Source organism: Squalius cephalus (genome assembly GCF_949319135.1).
Source record: "Squalius cephalus genome assembly, chromosome: 18".
Classification (NCBI taxonomy): Eukaryota; Metazoa; Chordata; class Actinopteri; order Cypriniformes; family Leuciscidae; genus Squalius; species Squalius cephalus.
The window spans coordinates 28,276,154-28,298,453 of NC_137139.1; the positions used below are offsets into that span (position 1 = coordinate 28,276,154).

General features: G+C 36.6%; 4 protein-coding genes across 7 annotated transcripts in view; 2 read left to right on the plus strand and 2 right to left on the minus strand.

The window, feature by feature from the left end:
- The first annotated feature begins 6,499 nt into the window (after positions 1–6,499).
- Positions 6,500–10,438, plus strand: LOC307146426 (uracil nucleotide/cysteinyl leukotriene receptor-like). Of its 2 annotated transcripts, XM_079850409.1 has the most exons (3): positions 6,500–6,619; positions 6,704–6,740; positions 7,386–10,438. In XM_079850409.1, the coding sequence occupies exon 3, from the start codon at positions 7,551–7,553 to the stop codon at positions 8,463–8,465; it is 915 nt and encodes a 304-aa protein (XP_079706535.1). In that variant the 5' UTR covers positions 6,500–6,619; positions 6,704–6,740; positions 7,386–7,550; the 3' UTR covers positions 8,466–10,438. The 2 variants fall into 2 exon arrangements, with proteins under 2 accessions (XP_079706535.1, XP_079706536.1); XM_079850410.1 differs by lacking the exon at positions 6,704–6,740 and having other exon boundaries at positions 7,480–10,438.
- Positions 9,050–15,273, minus strand: LOC307146281 (integrator complex subunit 11-like; the record flags this gene model as incomplete). The annotated part of the gene is made up of 5 exons (XM_079850180.1): positions 15,216–15,273; positions 14,999–15,060; positions 14,751–14,893; positions 13,553–13,695; positions 9,050–9,054 (listed from the first exon to the last, which is right to left on the minus strand). Exons 1-5 carry the CDS (start codon positions 15,226–15,228, stop codon positions 9,050–9,052), a joined length of 366 nt encoding a protein of 121 aa, XP_079706306.1. The 5' UTR covers positions 15,229–15,273.
- Positions 15,274–16,783: 1,510 nt separating this feature from the next.
- Positions 16,784–19,124, plus strand: LOC307146425 (uracil nucleotide/cysteinyl leukotriene receptor-like). Of its 2 annotated transcripts, none has more exons than XM_079850407.1 (2): positions 16,784–16,935; positions 17,594–19,124. In XM_079850407.1, exon 2 carries the CDS (start codon positions 17,762–17,764, stop codon positions 18,674–18,676), a length of 915 nt encoding a protein of 304 aa, XP_079706533.1. In that variant the 5' UTR covers positions 16,784–16,935; positions 17,594–17,761; the 3' UTR covers positions 18,677–19,124. The 2 variants fall into 2 exon arrangements, with proteins under 2 accessions (XP_079706533.1, XP_079706534.1); XM_079850408.1 differs by having other exon boundaries at positions 16,825–16,935; positions 17,688–19,124.
- Positions 19,125–19,147: 23 nt separating this feature from the next.
- LOC307146410 (integrator complex subunit 11) overlaps positions 19,148–22,300 on the minus strand; it is a 229,447-nt gene continuing 226,294 nt past the window's right edge. The window contains exon 18 of one of the 2 annotated variants that reach the window (XM_079850386.1): positions 19,148–19,270. In XM_079850386.1, the coding sequence (XP_079706512.1) occupies positions 19,214–19,270 (57 nt within the window). In that variant the 3' untranslated portion in view covers positions 19,148–19,213. Of the gene's footprint in view, positions 19,271–20,799; positions 20,818–22,300 lie in introns of those variants that run through there. The other variant, XM_079850387.1, reaches the window with a different exon arrangement.

Sequence of the window (22,300 nt, forward strand, 5' to 3'; positions counted from 1 at the left end):
AGCAATGAGAAACAAATTGCAAATATGATGTCAGTTGGATTATTTGACCAGGCTATAGAGCTTGTTTTAGGATCAGCATGAAGGATCTGGGCAATACCAACAAGACAACAAGATTTTGCATTAATGGTTGTGTGCCTTACTGTTAGAAATAGGGGTACAGTAGAAGTCCATTTCTGTCCCCCAAGGTACAATCTACACTAACGTACCCCATAGGGCTTATTATTGGACCTCAAGGTACATATATGTACCTTTTTGAGGGTCAAAAAGCATTAAAAGGTACATATATGTACCGTTTCTTTTAAAGGTTAAGGTACAATATTGTACCCTTGAGGGTACAGCCCCAGTGACAAGCCATTGTACCCCTAAAGGTACAATTATGTACTTAAGTTGGAAATGAGCACAAAAATCATTCAGGTTCATTCGTGCATGTTGTAAAATCAGATTTTTACAGAACATTCTGTAAAATGTTGTGTCCAAGAGTGAATTTGTATGATGTATGATGTTGTGATGCTGTAAAAAAAGTTGCTCTCTTAAATTTTTAAGTACAATCAACTTGGATGTTTAAGTAATTTCAACTTAAATGACACTAAGACAATGAGTTTAATGAGTTGAAATCTAACTTATTTTGATGAGTTAAAGCAATGTAAAAACATATGTTGTCATAACTTATTGCTCAAGTAATTTTTTTACAGTGTACAATTTTACATTTCCAAGTATTTATCTTGCCTTTTGGTTGTACCTAGGATAGCAAAATTCACTAAAGCTCTACTTGAAGTGATTAGAAAAACACACTGAACTGAAGAAATCTGTTGTTGCATTGTTGGGACTGCTATGAAAGATTCATGGGAACAGATGAGAACAACCCAGTTCAGTCCAATCCAGTGTTTTTTTTTTTCTTTTTCTTTTTTTCTAAGTTCTAAGTTTAATGAGAGAAAAAAAAAACAATTATAAAAAAGTGCATTATAAAAGGGATAGATTTAACTGGCAGCCTGGTCTCACTGGAAAAATATGTTGATGAATATGAATATGTGAATATGTTAATGTGGGCCTAAGCAGAATTTATAACTCACAATTCTGAGAAAACAATTCAGAATTGCGAGTTTTTAAATCGTAATTTTAATAAAACATTTCAGAATTGTGAGATATAAACTTGCAAGAAAAAAGTCAGAATTGTGAAAATTGTGAAAATGTAAGAATTGTTGCACACTGTTATGTGTACTGTCAATGCGAGAATTGTGAGATTTGGGCAATTGCGAGAAAAAAGTCAGAACTGTGAGTTTATATCTCACAATTCCAATTAAAAATTAATTAAAATAAAAAATTGGAATTGATGAAAAAAAGTCTGAATTGTGAGTTTATCTCACAATGCTGAGAATTTTTTTTCAATTTGCGAGGCAGAAACAAGCTTGCATGCTGTCATACTGTGTAACGGTTTATGATTGACGCTGTCTATTTCTATAAGACAAGCTCCAACAAACTACACTACACTAAAGCAATTTGTTGCTACTAGTGTTTGAATGGGTCTTTACAAACATGTTGACTCTCTACATTCCAAATAAACATCTGACCTCACATGGTTTCCATAAAACTCTAAGCTTCTCTTGAGCAGGTGGTGAGGTTGGGAAACACCATCTGCTCATTTAATAGGTCAGATCCCAAATCTTCCATTCAATGAACTCTCCAATAAACATTCTACTCACATTCATCAAGCAGTTAGATGAGTAGTGCAGGATGTTATGGAAAATGACTGCTCTGCTTACTTTCAATTTCAACTGAGTTTCCTGCGATTCAACAATTATGCTCTCCTGATTTCATTTGTCCTTGAGATGCTGAAAGAGGACAGTGGATTTGTCCAAAGGACAAGGTGAAAGGTCAAAGCATGTTGCACATCCTTACAGCACATTACAGACGAATGCATCAGAACAAAGATCATCCATGTGTTTTACTGTAGCACTATTTTGTGCAGTTCAATGCAAACATCCTGCCTCAACATTTTCTGCTGGCATGCATGACTTAGAAAAGCAGTTATTTCCTAAATAACCCCAATAACGACTGACAAATCTCAAAAATATGATGTTTGCTTCAAGGATAATCTTTTATTGCTAAAGTGCGTGTTGTATTTAAAACCAAGATCTGATATAATTTACATTTGGCTGTTTTTTACAAAATGACATTGCATTGATGCATATGACATTTTTTGCAACACTTTAAAAAGTAAAGTATTCATAATGTATGTTGTAATGCATTATATATTTTTATTAAAACTTAAATGCATTACAATATTTTCTGAAATTGGTTGTTTGTCATGTGCTTTAATGCATTATACTTTCTAAAGTAACAATATAGATGAGTAATATAATGTATTATAACTGTGGTTGCAATTATTTACAAGATCATACAATGCATTATAACGTGCATTACAAGGCTAATGCATTAAAAATACTTTTATTATGCATTATACATAAAGGCTTCAAGTGTTACTTATATTTCTTTCCCAACTACTGTATATTTTAATATATAAATTTGCCAAAGTCAAAGGGAAGAAAGGCTATTCTTTGGAGATAATTCCAGACCATGTTATTTCATGTTATATTAATGGTCAACAACACATAGTTTCCTGGCTAACTTGATTCACATACTTTTTATCCTGTAATATCAAATAATCAAATGCTGAAATGCAAACCATTAAAAATAATGTGCTTTTCAGACTCCAGTTTATGTATTCCACAATGGCAAAGTCATTTTACGAAATGAATGCCACAGGAAGTGAGGAATGTGATGGGCTTGTAGTCAGTGAATGCATCTATCACTACATAAAGGCCATCGGACACAACGCCGGCCTTCAACCAAAACACAAATCTCATTCTTGTCCTCTCTGATTCAAACTTCAGTGCAGCAAACTCAGCCAATTCTGTTTCATTCAGTCAGATGGTATTTACAGAATCCTAAACAAGATTTATTGTCCTCATGAGTTTGTACATGGCTACTAAATTAACTATTTTTATGTTAACCCTATAAAACCAGCTGTATCAAATTTCATACACACATTTCTAAGTCCTATAAACGATCAACATGATCCAAACTTTGTGAAAAACCTGATCTACTGCATGCCTTCTGTTGTCTGATTGATAGTTTATTATACTGTTTTAGTACAAGTTAAAGCTTTTTAGTACAATTGTAAAAACGTCCCCCTTCAGGTCGTGGTACATATGTCTTTTTGCTGTAAAATGTTGACTAATTTTTATAAAGTAAACGGGCTGTAAGAATAACTTTTATATTGTTATTAATATTTCAAAATGAACACTTACTGGGCTGAAGCAACTTAATCCATACATTTTATTATTATTATTTGAAAAATCGTGTTAAAATGATTTGTTCAACTGCAATAGTAGGGGAGAGCGGGGCACAACCTAACGCTTTTTGACTTTCTCAGTTTGTGCAAATCTACTTATGGTTCAGAGTATTTATTTTTTCCCCACATTAATTTCCCACATGTCTAGTACAATTATGTGTTTTTGTTTTATTAATACAGTATATACTTTTTTCTTGATATAGCCCGAAAGAATGGAAGTGAAATGTGACAACATGCCCCATAGGTGGGGTACATTGTAACATGTGTGGGGCACATTGTAACATGACATATGGCAGCTTAAAATGTTATCTGATCTAATAAAAAATATATACAAAACAAACTAAAATATTTTCTAAATAAAATACAATTAAAAAACTTTTTCATATAAAATAATGGCAATTTTTAATAATTAAATAGAAACTCATTTTTGAGTTTTGACTACGAACACATGAAAACACAGCTATACAACATAGTTCAAAACAAAAAAATAATTAGTCATTTCTGGACATTGACTCTCAGTCTTTATTCACCTTTTTCTCACGTTTTCTCAATAAAATTAATAAAAGTATAGAATATAATAGCATATTTCTAATAGGGGCACATTGTAACGCAGTGTTACAACATGCCCCCGCCTGCACAACTGCGATTTAAACCCTGCTAGTGTCTTCTGCTAGTTAGCGAAGCATTAAAGAACTATCTCAACTGTTAAATAACATCTTGGAGATTAAAATAATATCAGATTTGTCTTATTTTAAATAAACACAAAAAATAGAGATGAAAAATTAACTTAAGTAAGAAATTTACTTTTGCTATGGTTTAATAAATGTCTATGGATATCTTCCAAAAAGAAAATAATTTTGGCGGATTTTTTTTTTCTATATAGTGTTGATATGGCAACTAGTAAATAAACAAAGTTCCGTCATCCAAGCATGTGCGGAAGTATTTAAAACAAGCGTGTTACAACTAACCCCGCGTTAGGTTGTGCCCCGCGCTCCCCTAATACTTGCCTTGGAAATAAAATATAAAATATAGACCTAAAATGATAAGGGTTTATGCGCCATCTTGTGTCCAAATGCAAAACAGGACATCCAAAACTGAAACAGATTTAGATTAGCAAAACGTATTCTACTAAAGAGGGATAAAAACACAAAAGCAAAGCAGTATAAATACACCCAATTACAGCTGACAAACTACTGATCTGCTGGTCAAAAGGAGATCTCACTCACTGTACATTTAGAGATAGATATGCAGTATTTCAGATAGGTTACATGTATTTAAAATAGCCCACCTTTCATGCACGTGAGCTGCAGCTGTACGACACCATCTCTAGAATTGGGTGAGCGAATTTTCTGCATCGATAAGGAATAAGATTTGGTGAGGTTTTTATGGTCGACTCGATTCTACTTGTTGATTAAGGTTAACATCATTCAGATGTACCTTTAGTTAACATTAAGGAATAAAAGAGCACTGGCAAGGGGGATAAATACCGTTGGCAAGTCAGTCTTGATAGTGAATCGGTTGTTGTTGGTTTTATCAACTAAATGTGTTTAGGGATAGTTCACCCAAAAATGAAAATTCTGTCATACTCACCCTAATGTCGCTCAAAACTAAGACCTTCGTTCATCTTCGGAACACAAATCAAGATATTTTTAATAAAATCTGATTTTATAGGCCTATTTAAAATAAAAATCTATTGACAGCTACGCGACACTTTGTCGCTTCAAAAACTTCATAAAGAAATCGTAAAACTAATCCAAATGAATTGAGCGGTTTAGTCCAAATTTTCTGAAGAGACACAAACGCTTTATATGATGAAAAGATTTAATTTAGGCTTTTATTCACATAAACATTCATCAACTCACACATCAATTATGGTAAACACTCAAGCATGTTCGTTTGACAGACCTAATGAGGTTCATTCTCGTGTTATGCAGCACTTTTGAGTTTCAACAAGAACCAATGAGGTTATTCTCCTGTTACACAGCACGTTTGAGCTTTTAAGCAAGAACCAATGAGATTCATTCTCGTGTGTTACGCATCACGTTTGAGCTTAAGCAAGAACCAATGAGGTTCATTCTCATGTTACACAGCACGTTTGAGCTTAAGCAAGAATCAATGAGGTTCATTCTCGTGTGTTATGTAGCACTTTTGAGTTTCAACAAGAACTAATGAGGTTCATTCTCGTGTTACGCAGTTTGAGCTTAAGCAAGAACCAATGAGGTTCATTCTCATGTTACACAGCACTTTTGAGTTTCAACAAGAACTAATGAGGTTCATTCTCGTGTTACGCAGTTTGAGCTTCTGCAAGAACCAATGAGGTTCATTCTTGTGTGTTACGCAGCACTTTTGAGTTTCAACAAGAACCAATGAGGTTTGTTCTTGCGCATCAAGCAGGTTTGGTTGAGCTTCTGTTTATGTTCACTGATCAATGTTTTTATGTGATTAAAACAATCTGTACAATATACAATCTCTTTATGAACTTTTTGAAGCATCAAAGTGGTAGTTGCGTAGCTGTCAATGGAGGGACAAAAATCTCTCAATTTCATTAAAATATCTTCATTTGTGTTCCGAAGATGAACGAAAGTCTTACAGGTTTGGAATGACATGAGGGTGAGAAATGAATGACAGATTTTACATTTTTGGGTGAGCTAACTCTAAAAATAATACTGTTTGCTAGGACTGTGTGATATGACGATATATGTACATCATGGTGTTTATATAAAGTGTGAATCATTCAACTTTTTCTATACCGTGTATTGAGGTATGCAAATATATACATGCCGCTTTTAGTGGGTATGAGTTATTTACACGTAAGAGCGGTAAAGGAACATAGACGAACAAGGGACATACATGCTTGATGTTAAAAAGAGTTATTCAAAGTGCAATATGCCATGAAAAAGAACTCAAATTCACTTTGCACACTGACAGGCAGCATTCTTCACTAAACTGTCAAATACAGAGTATTCACAAAAACAGTCGGTTTGGTTTTTTTGTATGTTTATTTTAAATACATTTTCACATATATTTCTGCTCATCTCTGTGTAGTGTGTACATTAACTCTGTTAGACCCCCCTTCAATGTCAAAGGTGACTCATTTATTTCAACACAGGAACCTCAGAAATATCTAGACATACAGTACGGGTGGAACAATAAATGCATAATTTCCACACACATGTACCCCACGTCGCCCTCAAAACACCGGGGGAGGCTGCACTTTCTCGATTTCCTGTCTGTCTTTTCTCATCACTGCATCAAACCACATTCAGAGTAAGTTTCCACCAGCGACAGAGCAACAGCTTTCACACACCTCACTTGATATAAAAACAATGTGCTTTTCTCTGTAAATCAAAGTCTTCTTCAAGGATTCAAGATAACTCCTTCAAGTCTTGTAAGTACAGTCAAAAGATTATTTTTTGTGTGTGGTATATGTCTATTTGCATTTCTGTCTAATTTTTACATTTTTACATTTAAAATTAGCATAAAAATTTGAGTGAAAAGTTGAATTGAGAAACAAACATGGATTTAAGAACGGATTTTCTTTTAAAGTTAAATATTCCATGTTTTGTGCAAGTTAATCTCAATCAACAGCACTTGCAGCATAATGTTGGTTACCTCAAAATGTTAACCTCTTAAAAAGTGAGTCACTTCACGTTACTGGAAATGTGAATGCCACAAATCATGAACATTATGTGTCTTAAGATAATAATAGCAGCACTTAAACAGAAATGAAGTAAGTTTGTGGGTGGTTGCGTAAGCTAGGCTTAAAGTTAGTCATCTAAATTTTTCAAGACCGGTCCTAACTTTTTAATGTCAGTAACATGAAAAGATAGATCAGTCTAATTTGAAATGGAAAAGTACAACTCGTGCTCCTTGGTTTTTTGCTAGTTAGTCAAACTAGCTTTTAAGACACAGTTTTAGTGGTTAAGTTTATGCAATTGGCCCCGATGTTCTTCAAGATGTTTCAAAGAGCTTCAATAAGTCAAGTGATCAATGCCACTAATTTACTTTTTCAATGATTTCTTTTTCACAACAGAAACTCACAGACTTTTACTTCCATCCTGATGGGGAAATGAAAATCAGACTAGTTCCCAAAACAATGAACAGTAATTCATTTATTTCAATTCTAGGAAGTCATATTAAGAGTTGATGTGAGCAAATCTCTAAAATCCAACAACCTTATTAACCTAAGGAACACATCATGGAAGACGACACCTTAAAGTTTTTGCCTTTCCAGCGCTACCTCTTCACACCGGTGTACAGCCTGGTCTTGTTTTTTGGACTGATAGGAAATGTCGGAGCTTTGTACTACTTCATCTTTAAAATCAAACAGAAATCTCCATCAAACATATACATCATTAACCTGGCGGTGGCCGACACGCTTTTCATTTTCGCATTGCCATTTCGCATCCACTACCATCTGAACGACAGCAAATGGATATTTGGCGTTGCCCTGTGTCGCATCACCGGCACGGTCTTCTTCGCCAACATCTACATCAGCATCACCTTCATGACCTGCATCTGTGTGGACCGCTACATCGCCACCGTCCACCCTCACACCTACCTGAAGCTCCGCAACACGAGTCTCGCCACACTGGTGAGCGCCGCCGTGTGGTTGGTCTCTGGGTCGGCCATTTTGGCCTTCATGCTAACATGTCCATTGTCATCTAAAAAGAACATGTGCTTTGAGAACTTCACTTCAAAAGACTGGGACGACTTGGCACCCTACAGCATATGCAGTCTCATTTTTGGGTCCCTTGTGCCTTCTGTGGTTATCATGGTGTGTTACCCCATCGTGGCCCGCCGCATCGCCCGGATCAACAACTCCACAGCCCGCGGGGCACGGAGGGTCATCTACGCCATCCTGGCCATCACTGTTGTGTGTTTCATGCCTTATCATGTCATGCATCTAGTGTACCTCCTGTCCCGCTTGAGACAGAACGAACATGACCACTTGATTTACATCCTCCGTAGGGTGACCATGGCTCTGGTCAGTCTAAACAGCCTCCTGGACCCGATATTGTACTACTTTGCCACCGGACACTACAAGTGGAGGTTCAAAAGACTAAGGCTGAACAAGAAAAAGGGCGTTTATTCCATTTCCAAGGGCTTTTAAGCTTCTGAAGGCTTTACTCTGACTGAGGCTATTTGTTTTAAGTGCCGTCTACCATGTAAGATTGAACCGAGGCAAGACAAGGTGACTCCTATGTGACTTGATGTAACTGGAGTCAGGTTTTGTACTGATGCAATGCAAAAACAAACAAGAATGACTGCATTTTTATTATATAACAGCAAAATAACTGATTAATGGCCAATATTTGGCCATTTTGAAATGATCTCGCCACCTAGGCTGATCCCCAGTTGAGTCATTGGTTTATGCGATTTTAGCGTTTAGTAATTTTTTGTGTAAATATCTGCATGTCTCATTTCATTTCATTGAACTATTGCAAATATAAGTAGATGTAGATATCAGTATCACCGCTGGAAAAGCACATACGAGTCGCCCTCGAATGAAAAGACTGAATTTTTGTTTCAAATTCAAGAAATAAATATATTTTTCACAAATGACAGTCTTCTGAATTTTACTTAAAAAAAAAATCTTTATTATTATTTTCAAACAAAGACAAACATCAAATCAGTATCACCATTCAGGAAGGCAGACCTTTCTTCAACAGCGTAGACAAGAAACTGCCCAATTCTTCATCCTGAGGAAGACAAAGATAGTTTTAAACACTATGACAAAAAGGTTAAAATTTCAAAACCTAACATGTAAAATCTAAATAACTCCATCAAAAAATTATTATTGTATGAATAACAGTATATAAATTAGAATAAGAGATAAGTTAATCAATAACTTAGACAGTTTGGTATATTACTATTATTAAAGACATTAAAAACATAAAAGTTTGTAGATATATGCATGTGTTAATATATATATACATATATATGTGTGTGTGTGTGTGTGAGTGTGTATATGTAAGGGATAAGCGAGGCGGTTGTTATAGTGAATACAACCCCGACAGGCTGATCAGGACCCCGACGTGAAGCGGAGCCATTATTACATGGCTACCTACCAAATTTTTCACACAAATTTGACACAAAATATTGATTTAAAAAGGAGTTAATTGATTTAAAAACAATTGTATTGCTTCCGCTAAAGAAAATAGTCCGTTCCGTCTCTACGGTTAGAATCCTGCGTCCATAGCAACGCTCTGTTTTTCATGGCAACGGTGTGTTATCAAGAAATAACAGACCGCATTCTACATTAGAATTCAACCAAGCCATGTAATAAATACATACAGTATGCATGTGTGTATATATATATACACACACACACAAACTTTTATGTTAGATGCGATTAATGGTGATTTATAATGATTTATGATTTATCGATTTGACAGCACTAATTAATATGTGTTCAAAGGTTTGGGTTTTATAAAATAAGTCTCTTGTGCGCACTAAGAAAATATATTACACTTCATAGCAACCACTTCCTATTTTAATATAGTATACAATGTAATTTATTCCTGTGATGCAAAGTTGAATTTCCAGCTTCATTACTTCAGTCTTCAGTGTCACATGATCCCTCAGAAATCATTCTAATATGATTTGCTGAGACACATTTCACACTTTTCCCAGGATTCTTAAATGAATAGAAAGATGTTTTAGCTTTGCAAATGTCTTTAATGTCACTTTTGATCAATTAAATGCTGAATAAAATCAAATTAATGAAAAAACAGGTCTGTATAAGATCGAAGCGTTTGTTGCGGTTGGAGGTGTTTCTATAAGACGCAATATATCGGAGAAGGTGAAGTGAACCATGCGAGAAGATGACACATAACTTTCTCTCCAGCATTTGTGGCTGTTTCAATCGTGATGAACTACCGCATAATAGATGGTGACATTTATTGTGATATGTTTGTGTTGTGAGCTGGCGATACCCGGCCCTGAATGCAACCCGTGTTTGTTTGGAAACATAAGGGCAAAAACTTTCCCTCGTGGGCTGCGAGATGCTGTACATTCCAGACCAACTGTCTGACCACGCGCAGAGGTTATATTATTGCTCACCTTTAAAATTAAGTGCTTAAAGTTGAACACAATATAACCCCTATTAAATTAGGAAGGGCATCAGTGGAGATGATTACCCTTACGGAAAAAAAGTTTATTCAAGTGTGCTATTAGTATACTTCTTTTAAACTAAAAAATAAGAAAGTATACTTTCAGTCTACTTTTTATGTATACTTCTCAGAAATATACTTCAAATTCCACTTAAGTATACTTGACTTATACTGATCTAAGTTTATTTGGCCTCTACTTGTTGATCGAGATATACTTAAAAGTATAATTAAGTATTCTTGGCTTGTACTTGTGTTTACTATTTTGATTGAGTAGCTTATTAAATACTTTAAAAAAACAACATATTATTACACACTGTCTTATAAACTAACATGTTCAAGTTTATATAGTAACAAGCTTTCTGGTGGAATATCTTAGAGTAAATAAAATAAGCATGGAACTGAACCTGATCTTGTACAGCGATAATAATTCCCTTACGAAAAATAAGTTTATTCAAGTGTTCTATTACTATACTTCTTTTCAACTAAAAAGAAGAAAGCATACTTTCAGTCTACATTTTATATACTTCTCAAAAATATACTTTATGTACTTCTCAAAAATATACTTAATTACACTTAAGTGTACTTGACTTATACTGAGAGAAAAGTCCAAGTACACTCACCTAAAGGATTATTAGGAACACCTGTTCAATTTCTCATTAATGCAATTATCTAATCAACCAATCACATGGCAGTTGCTTCAATGCATTTAGGGGTGTGGTCCTGGTCAAGACAATCTCCTGAACTCCAAACTGAATGTCAGAATGGGAAAGAAAGGTGATTTAAGCTATTTTGAGCGTGGCATGGTTGTTGGTGCCAGACGGGCCGGTCTGAGTATTTCACAATCTGCTCAGTTACTGGGATTTTCACGCGCAACCATTTCTAGGGTTTACAAAGAATGGTGTGAAAAGGGAAAAACATCCAGTATGCGGCAGTCCTGTGGGCGAAAATGCCTTGTTGATGCTAGAGGTCAGAGGAGAATGGGCCGACTGATTCAAGCTGATAGAAGAGCAACTTTGACTGAAATAACCACTCGTTACAACCGAGGTATGCAGCAAAGCATTTGTGAAGCCACAACACGCACAACCTTGAGGCGGATGGGCTACAACAGCAGAAGACCTCATCGGGTACCACTCATCTCCACTACAAATAGGAAAAAGAGGCTACAATTTGCACGAGCTCACCAAAATTGGACAGTTGAAGACTGGAAAAATGTTGCCTGGTCTGATGAGTCTCGATTTCTGTTGAGACATTCAGATGGTAGAGTCAGAATTTGGCGTAAACAGAATGAGAACATGGATCCATCATGCCTTGTTACCACTGTGCAGGCTGGTGGTGGTGGTGTAATGGTGTGGGGGATGTTTTCTTGGCACACTTTAGGCCCCTTAGTGCCAATTGGGCATCGTTTAAATGCCACGGCCTACCTGAGCATTGTTTCTGACCATGTCCATCCCTTTATGACCACCATGTACCCAATCCTCTGATGGCTACTTCCAGCAGGATAATGCACCATGTCACAAAGCTCGAATCATTTCAAATTGGTTTCTTGAACATGACAATGAGTTCACTGTACTAAAATGGCCCCCACAGTCACCAGATCTCAACCCAATAGAGCATCTTTGGGATGTGGTGGAACAGGAGCTTCGTGCCCTGGATGTGCATCCCACAAATCTCCATCAACTGCAAGATGCTATCCTATCAATATGGGCCAACATTTCTAAAGAATGCTTTCAGCACCTTGTTGAATCAATGCCACGTAGAATTAAGGCAGTTCTGAAGGCGAAAGGGGGTCAAACACAGTATTAGTATGGTGTTCCTAATAATCCTTTAGGTGAGTGTAGATTTGGCCTATATTTTGAGAGGAACAGAAGACGCTGCTCGAGTCGTTACTTTGCAAGAAGGACGTTTTTGCTGTTTCGCCGACCGGATACGTAAGAGTATAATCAGAGAATGTCTAATAAGGTTAGCTCCGCTGGTAGCTGGGGTTTATTGTTGTGATTGGTCCTAGTGTTATCCAATTGCGTGCAGTGAGATTTTCAAATGCACGCTTGGTGCCGCCCCTCGAGCTGGGCGATTTTAATTAGTCGACGCCAGACCATTAATCTTTTAGATTTAGGTCTAGATTTCCAGGCTACTCTTTCCCCACCATTGACTGAATTTTCCAGCTATCCATGTTTTCACTGTTATACGGTAGGGGGTGCTATATGACACATTTTCTAGTACAGAATCTCCGGATCAAAACACAGGAGAAGAAGAAGCTGAAACAAGTGATAGAAGATTGCTCACTCAAATGTAAAATAATGTGATCATCAAACATTAAACAGCTTGTAAATCAAAACTGCTTAATGTTTCCAAATGAAATGAAGCGTAACCCATGAAGAGAAAACGACTGTGAAGCTTTGGGGGTGTTGAACTCGATCTATAGCCTACCATATGTGTTTGATCCCGTTTCTGAATCTGATCAAGGCGTAGTCTTTGACAAAAATGAGATTTTCTCATCTTTTTTGTTTAAAATGTTGCCTTTATTTATGAAACTTACCAACATTCAAGTGTTGATAAAAAAGGATGCATGAAGCTAATAAAATGTTTTTTAAAATTAAAGTACAGTTAAAGGTATTTTTCAAGTATAAAAATAACATTTGAACATAGTAGTATAGGCCTACTGCAGGTGCAAAAATTATATATAAATGGTAAACTATAAGTATGATGTTAAGTTCACTTAAAGAAAACTTGTAGGCCTAGTATAAAACTACTAAACTAGTAGTTTACTGAGAGTATACTTCAAAGTTGCTACAAGTATTAAAATAGTAAACTACTAGTATACCCATAAGTTCACTTGCAGTACAAATGAGAAACGTAATTATGAAATAGTTGTGCACTTAAAGTTTACTACTGTTACACTTAAGCATATACTTTTATATACTAAAAGTGGGCCAATTTAGTCCCAAGCTGTATTAAAATAGTCCACTTACAAGTTTACTACTAGTACATATTGACATTAGTATACTTAGGCTACTACATAATGTATACTTAAAAATATACTTGAACATTACTTAAGTATACTTCATAAAATGAACTTTAAGTATACTTCTTTTTCGTAAGGGTATTTCGCAAGAAAGCAGAATGGCTTTGAGGTTGGGCTCCTCGGCCGAGGACGTCACTTTAATAACGATGGATTCCACTATGACGGTGCCGTCTGGGACGTGCTGGATGCTGTAACTTTTCAATACACTGAAAGAGATCATGGAAAAAAATACCTGACGTGTAAATGTCAGCACATGAGGACAAATACTGAATGAGGTTTGTGTATTTCAGTATTTCAAACCTCATTCAGTATTTGTCCTCATGCGCTGACATTTACACTGAGGCTAGAGTGGTAACAGCCTTGTTTACTGAGGGCAAGCGTTTGGGTGCAATGACCCTGTACGTGATGAACCAAGCATCAAGACTACAAAAATAGTAGTATACTATCTATCTATCTATCTATCTATCTATCTATCTATCTATCTATCTATCTATCTATCTATCTATCTATCATTGGGCATAACTGAAAAAATAACATCGTTTTGTAGCATTTGCGACCAATTTAGCTGCAGTTTGAAGACCCGTTTACATGAATAATTAAATCACGACACAAATGACTCAGTGATGCCCTCTGAAGTAAAAACTTCTTAAGATATCTCACCTAAGCTCTAAGTGCTAAATTCTGAGTGTAACATCCCACACCGACTGCAGACTTGGAAACACATGACCTTCAAGACTGAGTTTTTCTGAAAGTTTGAAAGTTCTTCATTATAGAATTTACATACCAGTGTTATTTTAGTATTATTTATATATTATAGTTTTATTAATATTTTGTAATAGCTTTTATTTTTTACATTTTCAGTTTTTAACATTCAAATTTAGTTTAGTTTTTAGTAATTTTTTGTGTTTTGTCATTTTTATTACATTTTTATATTACTATTTATATAGGTTTTATTTTTATTTCAATTTTACTTTTCAATGTAGTTCAGTTGTAGTTTTTATTTATTTCCAGTTAGTAATTTTTTTAAACTTATTTCACCTTATTTCAATTTTTTGTTTAATTTAATATCTATATTTAACTTTATTTCAATTCACAATAAAAAAAAAAAAACGTTTTCGTTTTATTTAACAATAATAACTCTGTTGCATATGGGTATAATATGCATAATTATACCCATAGAGGGGGGCATAATTAGCTGCATCAATTTAGCAAAAGGAAAGTGTGTGTGTGTGTGTGTGTGTGTGTGATATTGTTTGCTGACCTCTTGAGGTGTGTGTAGATTCGGCCGAGTGTGTCGGTGTCACTGTGGGGGTCGTGGAGCTGAACACGGCAGGTGAAGCGCAGCTGATGTTCACTGAGGCCTAGCTCTTTGAGAGCCTGCTCTGGAGAAACCAGCCGCAGACTCTAAACACACACACATATTCAGAAAACAGGGAATTATTGACATCCAAAACCTCACATTAGTCAAATAAATGATGAAAACCAACCTAAAGAGCTATGTTGACTTACATTGTCCTTCATTATTAATGTCCCGTGCATGGTGCGAGGTCTTTTAGCATCAGGTAATGGACCTGTGAGAAAGTTTAATATATTTATTTATTTATATTTATATCCATAGATAGAAAAGCAGAAACTACAAAACCTAACCACAGGACAGAAAAGAAAAGATGGTGTCTCTGTAAACAGGTCAAATAAAGCATTCAGTGGTGTACGTGTCATTGATCACCTCCGAGGGCCATTTCTCTCTTCAGCAGGTTGAGCGAGATGTCCACAGGGACATTCTGAAGACATTGTTCAACATGTATTTTCACATTAAAAACTGCTATTTACAAGCTTAATCTAGTTACGTTCTGTGTGTTTGAGCAAGAGCACCAAACCAGTAGGTGGTGCTAATGTCCAATAATTTACGTGTTAACACGTCATTTACGCGTTAACACGTAATTACGTGTTAACACATAAATTGCATGTTAACGTGTAAATTATTGGACATTAGCACCACCTACTGGTTTGGTGCTCTTGCTCAAACATACAGAACGTACACGACAGTTTCACACGTTTTGGCCCTTTTGGCCTTCCATAGTTAGCCGCACGTCACCTCAGCTAATCCCGCTTCTGCCCATTTTCGGTTTATCACCTATATGTTTATCACAACACCATAAAATGACGCACGGTGTTGACGCGCTGCCAAGATGGCGACGACCAGTTCCGCACACTTTGGGCTTCAATATTTATTTATTTTTTTTTTAGTTTTTAAAATGACAGAATTCAATATCAAGTTTTTGACACATTTCTCATTTTCACATTTTGTAAGTATCACTTGAAACACAAAAATAATAAAAAAAAAAAAGAAAAAAGAAACTTAAAAATGAAGGGCATCACAAACATATGTTAAATTCATTTAGCAGAGATACAGATCTTTGGGCTTTTCGATTTTTAAAAAACTTTAGACTTTGAAGGCTGCTTTAAAATGAGCAAACTTGGGTTTTGAGTTACTCAAATTTAAGACTAGGTTACAGTTCATTTTAACACCTAGAAATTGAGACCTCTCAAACCAAAAGATTGATGAACAGTGACATTCAAAAAATAAGTGCACAACAGACTCTCTTTCACAATTACAAAAACAGCAATTGTAATCAATATCCAGATGAAAACGCTCTAATGTGTCTTTCACAGGATATATTCTGTGAGCAATTTTAAATGACACTTCTTTGGTTTTATTTGTTACACAATACCGACTAAGAACTTCCCAAAAATGTTCCCACTCAAATGAGGGAAACATATTAACCCAAACAAATTTAGATGGAGGAGAAGAGATATTAACAAAAAGAGATCTAATCGATTGGTTACTGCATTTATCATTAATTAAATCAAGTTGATCTAAAAACAAATGTTTGGAGACTTTACTTCCTACAGTGTTACACCAAATGCCCTGATTTCTGAATAGAGATATAATTTTGGCAGAAATAGAATTCATGACAATACAATATTCTTTAACAGAACTTTGGGCTTCAAAAATGCTCTACAGACTTCCATATTTTTTTTTTACAGTCTGTGGTTTACATACAACACCTCTGCACTTATACTCCTGATTTCTCTCAACATGGGGACAGGAGAGCTGTCAGTCAATAAATGGGAAAACAAAAAACAAAAACAATTTTTTTTTGGTTGATAAAATAACGGTTATCAGGCAGTCCATTGTATCTCCTTTTGAATCGTTACCTGTCTCTTCAACTACTACTGAGTTTTTAGATTTTTTTGAGCCAATAACTATGCCCTGTTTATTGGATATAGTTTCTAAGTTGAAGACTACAACTTCCTCTTTGGATATTGTTTCCACCAGCGACAGAGCAACAGCTTTCACACACCTCACTTGATATAAAAACAATGTGCTTTTCTCTGTAATTCAAAGTCTTCTTCAAGGATTCAAGATAACTCCTTCAAGTCTTGTAAGTAAATGTCAAAAGATAATTTTTTGTTTATGGTATATGCCTATTTGCATTTCTGCCTAATTTAATATTTTTAAAATTGTATAGGCTAAATTAGCATAAAAATTTGAGTGAAAAGTTGAATTGAGAAACAAACATGGATTTAAGAACGGATTTTCTTTTAGAGCAAAATATTCCATGTTTAGTGCAAGTTAATCTCAATCAACAGCACTTGCAGCATAATGTTGGTTACCTCAAAATGTTAACCTCTTAAAAAGTGAGTCACTTCACGTTACTGGAAATGTGAATGCCACAAAACGTGAACATTATGTGTGTTAAGATAATAATAGCAGCACTTAAACAGAAATGAAGTAAGTTTGTGGCTGGTTGCGTAAGCTAGGCTTAAAGTTAGTCATCTAAATTTTTCAAGACCGGTCCTAACTTTTTAATGTCAGTAACATGAAAAGATAGATCAGTCTAATTTGAAATGGAAAAGTACAACTCGTGCTCCTTGGTTTTCTGCTAGTTACTGAAACTAGCTCTTAAGACACAGTTTTAACATAGTGGTTAAGTTTATGCAATTGGCCCCGATGTTCTTCTAGATGTTTCAAAGAGCTTCAATAAGTCAAGTGATCAATGCCACTAATTTACTTTTTCAATGATTTCTTTTTCACAACAGAAACTCACAGACTTTTACCTCCATCCTGATGGGGAAATGAAAATCAGACTAGTTCCCAAAACAATGAACAGTAATTCATTTATTTCAATTCTAGGAAGTCATATTAAGAGTTGATGTGAGCAAATCTCTAAAATCCAACAACCTTATTAACCCAAGGAACACGACATCATGGAAGACGACACCTTAAAGTTTTTGCCTTTCCAGCGCTACCTCTTCACACCGGTGTACAGCCTGGTCTTGTTTTTTGGACTGATAGGAAATGTCGGAGCTTTGTACTACTTCATCTTTAAAATCAAACAGAAATCTCCATCAAACATATACATCATTAACCTGGCGGTGGCCGACACGCTTTTCATTTTCGCATTGCCGTTTCGCATCCACTACCATCTGAACGACAGCAAATGGATATTTGGCGTTGCCATGTGTCGCATCACCGGCACGGTCTTCTTCGCCAACATCTACATCAGCATCACCTTCATGACCTGCATCTGTGTGGACCGCTACATCGCCACCGTCCACCCTCACACCTACCTGAAGCTCCGCAACACGAGTCTCGCCACACTGGTGAGCGCCGCCGTGTGGTTGGTCTCTGGGTCGGCCATTTTGGCCTTCATGCTAACATGTCCATTGTCATCTAAAGAGAACATGTGCTTTGAGAACTTCACTTCAAAAGACTGGGACGACTTGGCACCCTACAGCATATGCAGTCTCATTTTTGGGTCCCTTGTGCCTTCTGTGGTTATCATGGTGTGTTACCCCATCGTGGCCCGCCGCATCGCCCGGATCAACAACTCCACAGCCCGCGGGGCACGGAGGGTCATCTACGCCATCCTGGCCATCACTGTTGTGTGTTTCATGCCTTATCATGTCATGCATCTAGTGTACCTCCTGTCCCGCTTGAGACAGAACGAACATGACCACTTGATTTACATCCTCCGTAGGGTGACCATGGCTCTGGTCAGTCTAAACAGCCTCCTGGACCCGATATTGTACTACTTTGCCACCGGACACTACAAGTGGAGGTTCAAAAGACTAAGGCTGAACAAGAAAAAGGGCGTTTATTCCATTTCCAAGGGTTTTTGAGCTTCTGAAGGCTTTACTCTGACTGAGGCTATTTGTTTTAAATGCCGTCTACCATGTAAGATTGAACCGAGGCAAGACAAGGTGACTCCTATGTGACTTGATGTAACTGGAGTCAGGTTTTGTACTGATGCAATGCAAAAACAAACAAGAATGACTGCATTTTTATTACCTAACAGCAAAATAACTGATTAATGGCTAATATTTGGCCATTTTGAAATGATCTCGCCATCGAGGCTGATCCCTAGTTGAGTCAGTGGTTTATGCGATTTTAGCGTTTAGTAATATTTTGTGTAAATACTAAATATCTGCTTGTCTCATTTCATTTCATTGAACTAATGCAAATATAAGTAGATGTAGATATCAGTATCACCGCTGGAAAAGCACATACGAGTCGCCCTCGAATGAAATGACTGTAATTTTGTTTCAAATTCAAGAAATAAATATATTTTTCACAAATGACAGTCTTCTGAATTTTACTTAAAAAAAATCTTTATTATTATTTTCAAACAAAGACAAACGTCAAATCAGTATCACCATTCAGGAAGGCAGACCTTTCTTCAACAGCGTAGACAAGAAACTGCCCAATTCTTCATCCTGAGGAAGACAAAGATAGTTTTAAACACTATGACAAACAGGTTAAAATTTCAAAACCTAACATGTAAAATCTAAATAACTCCATTAAAAAATTATTATTGTATGAATAACAGTATATAATTTAGAATAAGAGATAAGTTAATCAATAACTTAGACAGTTTGGTATATTACTATTATTGCTTTCAAATCGATTAATCGCATCTAAGATAAAAGTTTGTAAATATATGCATGTGTATATACATGTGTATATAACACTTTTGTTTTTGCGCCCATTTTTCATGAGCTGAACTCAAAGATCTAAGACTTTTTCTATGTACACAATAGGCCAATTTCTCTCAAATATTGTTCCCAAATCTAAATCTGTGTTATGCTGGGTACACACCAAAAGATAATCGGGCTGATTTTGGGCCGATTTCCCCCCTTCCGACAATCCTAGCTATGTCCCGATTATCTTGATGGTTCAACAGATTATTTTATCAGATTTTCCCTTGGTGTGAGGTGTGTTAAGAGTGTCCGAACCTGCTCGGAAGAACGTCGGAGCCGCCCCGATCGCGAATCGTAAATATTCAACATGTTTAATATTTACGATCAGAAATCCTGATGTGTGGGGGGAACCCCGAGGACAAACGCGCGCACGTTCTGGAGATTATCACGTGAAACGAAACAATATCCAATCAGAAAGTGAGATGATGGAAGACGGTCATTCTCACACACACACACACGCACACATGTAGGAAGCTGAGTGTTATAAGGGTTCAGTGAGGGATTAAATAGGCTAACTTTTTCTAAAGAGACAATAAATACAATAAAGAATAAATAAAGACAATAAAGAATGATATATATTTCTGTATAAAAGGTTATATATAATGGTGGGTACAATGTTTTTTTATTTTTTTTTTTATGTGAATTTTCTGTGAAAATCATTCCAAACACTATCATCATAATTTCTTCCTGCATATCATCCAACATGCTTATTCTGAAGTCTCGCGAGATTTTGCGAGATTTCCTGTGTTCACAGTCGAGAATCTGGTTGAAAATCTGTTTGTGTGTGGTGTGCTGTCTTTGTCGCATCATGGCACACCACACACTATAGGAGCAAAATGCTTAAATCTAGGATTTTTTGTCCTCATGTTTGTGGTCTATCACATTTTGAAAATCTTATAAGATGTGAAAAATCTTTTGGTGTGTACCCAGCATTAGTGAGCACTTCTTCTTTGCCGAGATAATCCATCCACCTCACAGGTGTGGCATATCAAGATGCTGATTAGACAGCATGATTATTGCACAGGTGTGCCTTAGGCTAGCCACAATAAAAGGCCACTCTAAAATGTGCAGTTTTACTGTATTGGGGGGGAAGAAAAAAAAGGTTGTTGATTGTGGCCTGTGGAATGTTGGTCCACTCCTCTTCAATGGCTGTGCGAAGCTCATCTGCATGCTCGTCGTCCTCATCGGGGTCTTGACCTGACTGCAGTTCACCTCGTAACCGACCTGAGTGGCGTCTGGCACTTTGGAGAGGTGTTCTCTTCACGGATGAATCCCGGTTTTCACTGTACAGAGCACATGGCAGACAGTGTGTATGGCGTTGTGTGGGTGAGCGGTTTGCTGATGTCAATGTTGTGGATCGAGTGGACCATGGTGGCGGTGGGGTTATGGTATGGGCAGGCGTATGTTATGGACAATGAACACAGGTGCATTTTATTGATGGCATTTTGAATGCACAGAGATACCGTGACGAGATCCTGAGGCCCACTCTTGTGCCATTCATCTATGACCATCGCCTCATGTTGCAGCATGACAATGCACGGCCCCATGTTGCAAGGATCTGTACACAATTGCTGGAAGCTGAAAACATCCCAGTTCTTGCATGGCCAGCATACTCTCCGGACACCCATTGAGCATGTTTAGGATGCTCTGGATCGGTGTATATGACAGCGTGTTCCGGGTCCTGCCAATATCCAGCAACTTCGCACAGCCATTGAAGAGGAGAGGACCAACATTCCACAATCAACAACTGTATTTTTTTTCAATACAGTAAAACTGCACATTTTAGAGTGGCCTTTTAAGGCCCACCTGTGCAATAATCATGCTGTCTAATCAGCATCTTGATTAGGGTTGCAAAATTATGGGAATTTTCAAAGATGGAAACTTTCCATGGGAATTAATGGGAATTTAAGGGAATTAACAGGAATTTATGGGAATAAACGGGAATAAACTGGGAATTTTCAAAGTTGAGGGTTGGCTCTTCATAGGGAACTTAAATATAGTTGAGGAAAGTGTATTTTAGCATAATCTTGACTAAAACAAACAGATGCCATTAAAATACACTTCAATATACATGCCATTCCTCAATCACATGCACATAGCACACTGCTACTGAGACCACACCCCCTACTGGCACTGTGCATGCCTCCATCACATGTACAGAAGCCCAAAGCACAAGACTATTGAAGGCACACATTTGAGCCTGTGGACTAAACAAAGTGAAGTAAGTTTTGATGATATTATGGGGAAATATATTTATTAAATGTTTAAAATATCACATACAAAATGTATTCATCTAGTAGATAGCAAGCTGATAAGTTAGATGCTAAATAAGCTAGCATAGCTTTATTTACCACATAAGTAGGGCTGGGCGGTATGACGGTATATATCGTTACCGCGGAAGAAAATGTCAACCGTAACAGATTTTTTTATTCCGTGTATACCGCAACATGTAAATAAGTAGGCGTGGTTAACTCGCGTGCAGCGTGCGTGAGACTGAGACACTGATATTTGTCAAAGAAACATGAAGAAAGACCAAGAGGATCCACAAAAGGAATTACGTTTTCAAAATTAACGTGATATTTTCAGGGGGGAAGGCGCAGAAGTCAACTAGAGCAGTGCAGCACACTGAAAGTTTAGAGAGACGCACATGCTCGCAACGGGGCTTACTTGACAACAAGTTCATATATCAATATTCTAACGAATAGAAATAACCTTAAATAATATATCTATCCGTCCCTTATGTGTACAGTTACTTTCAGAGTGGAC

Excerpts from the sequence above, each read along its gene's own strand:
- LOC307146425 (XM_079850407.1), top strand. The coding sequence starts at position 17,762 with ATGGAAGACGACACCTTAAAGTTTTTGCCTTTCCAGCGCTACCTCTTC.
- LOC307146426 (XM_079850409.1), top strand. The coding sequence starts at position 7,551 with ATGGAAGACGACACCTTAAAGTTTTTGCCTTTCCAGCGCTACCTCTTC.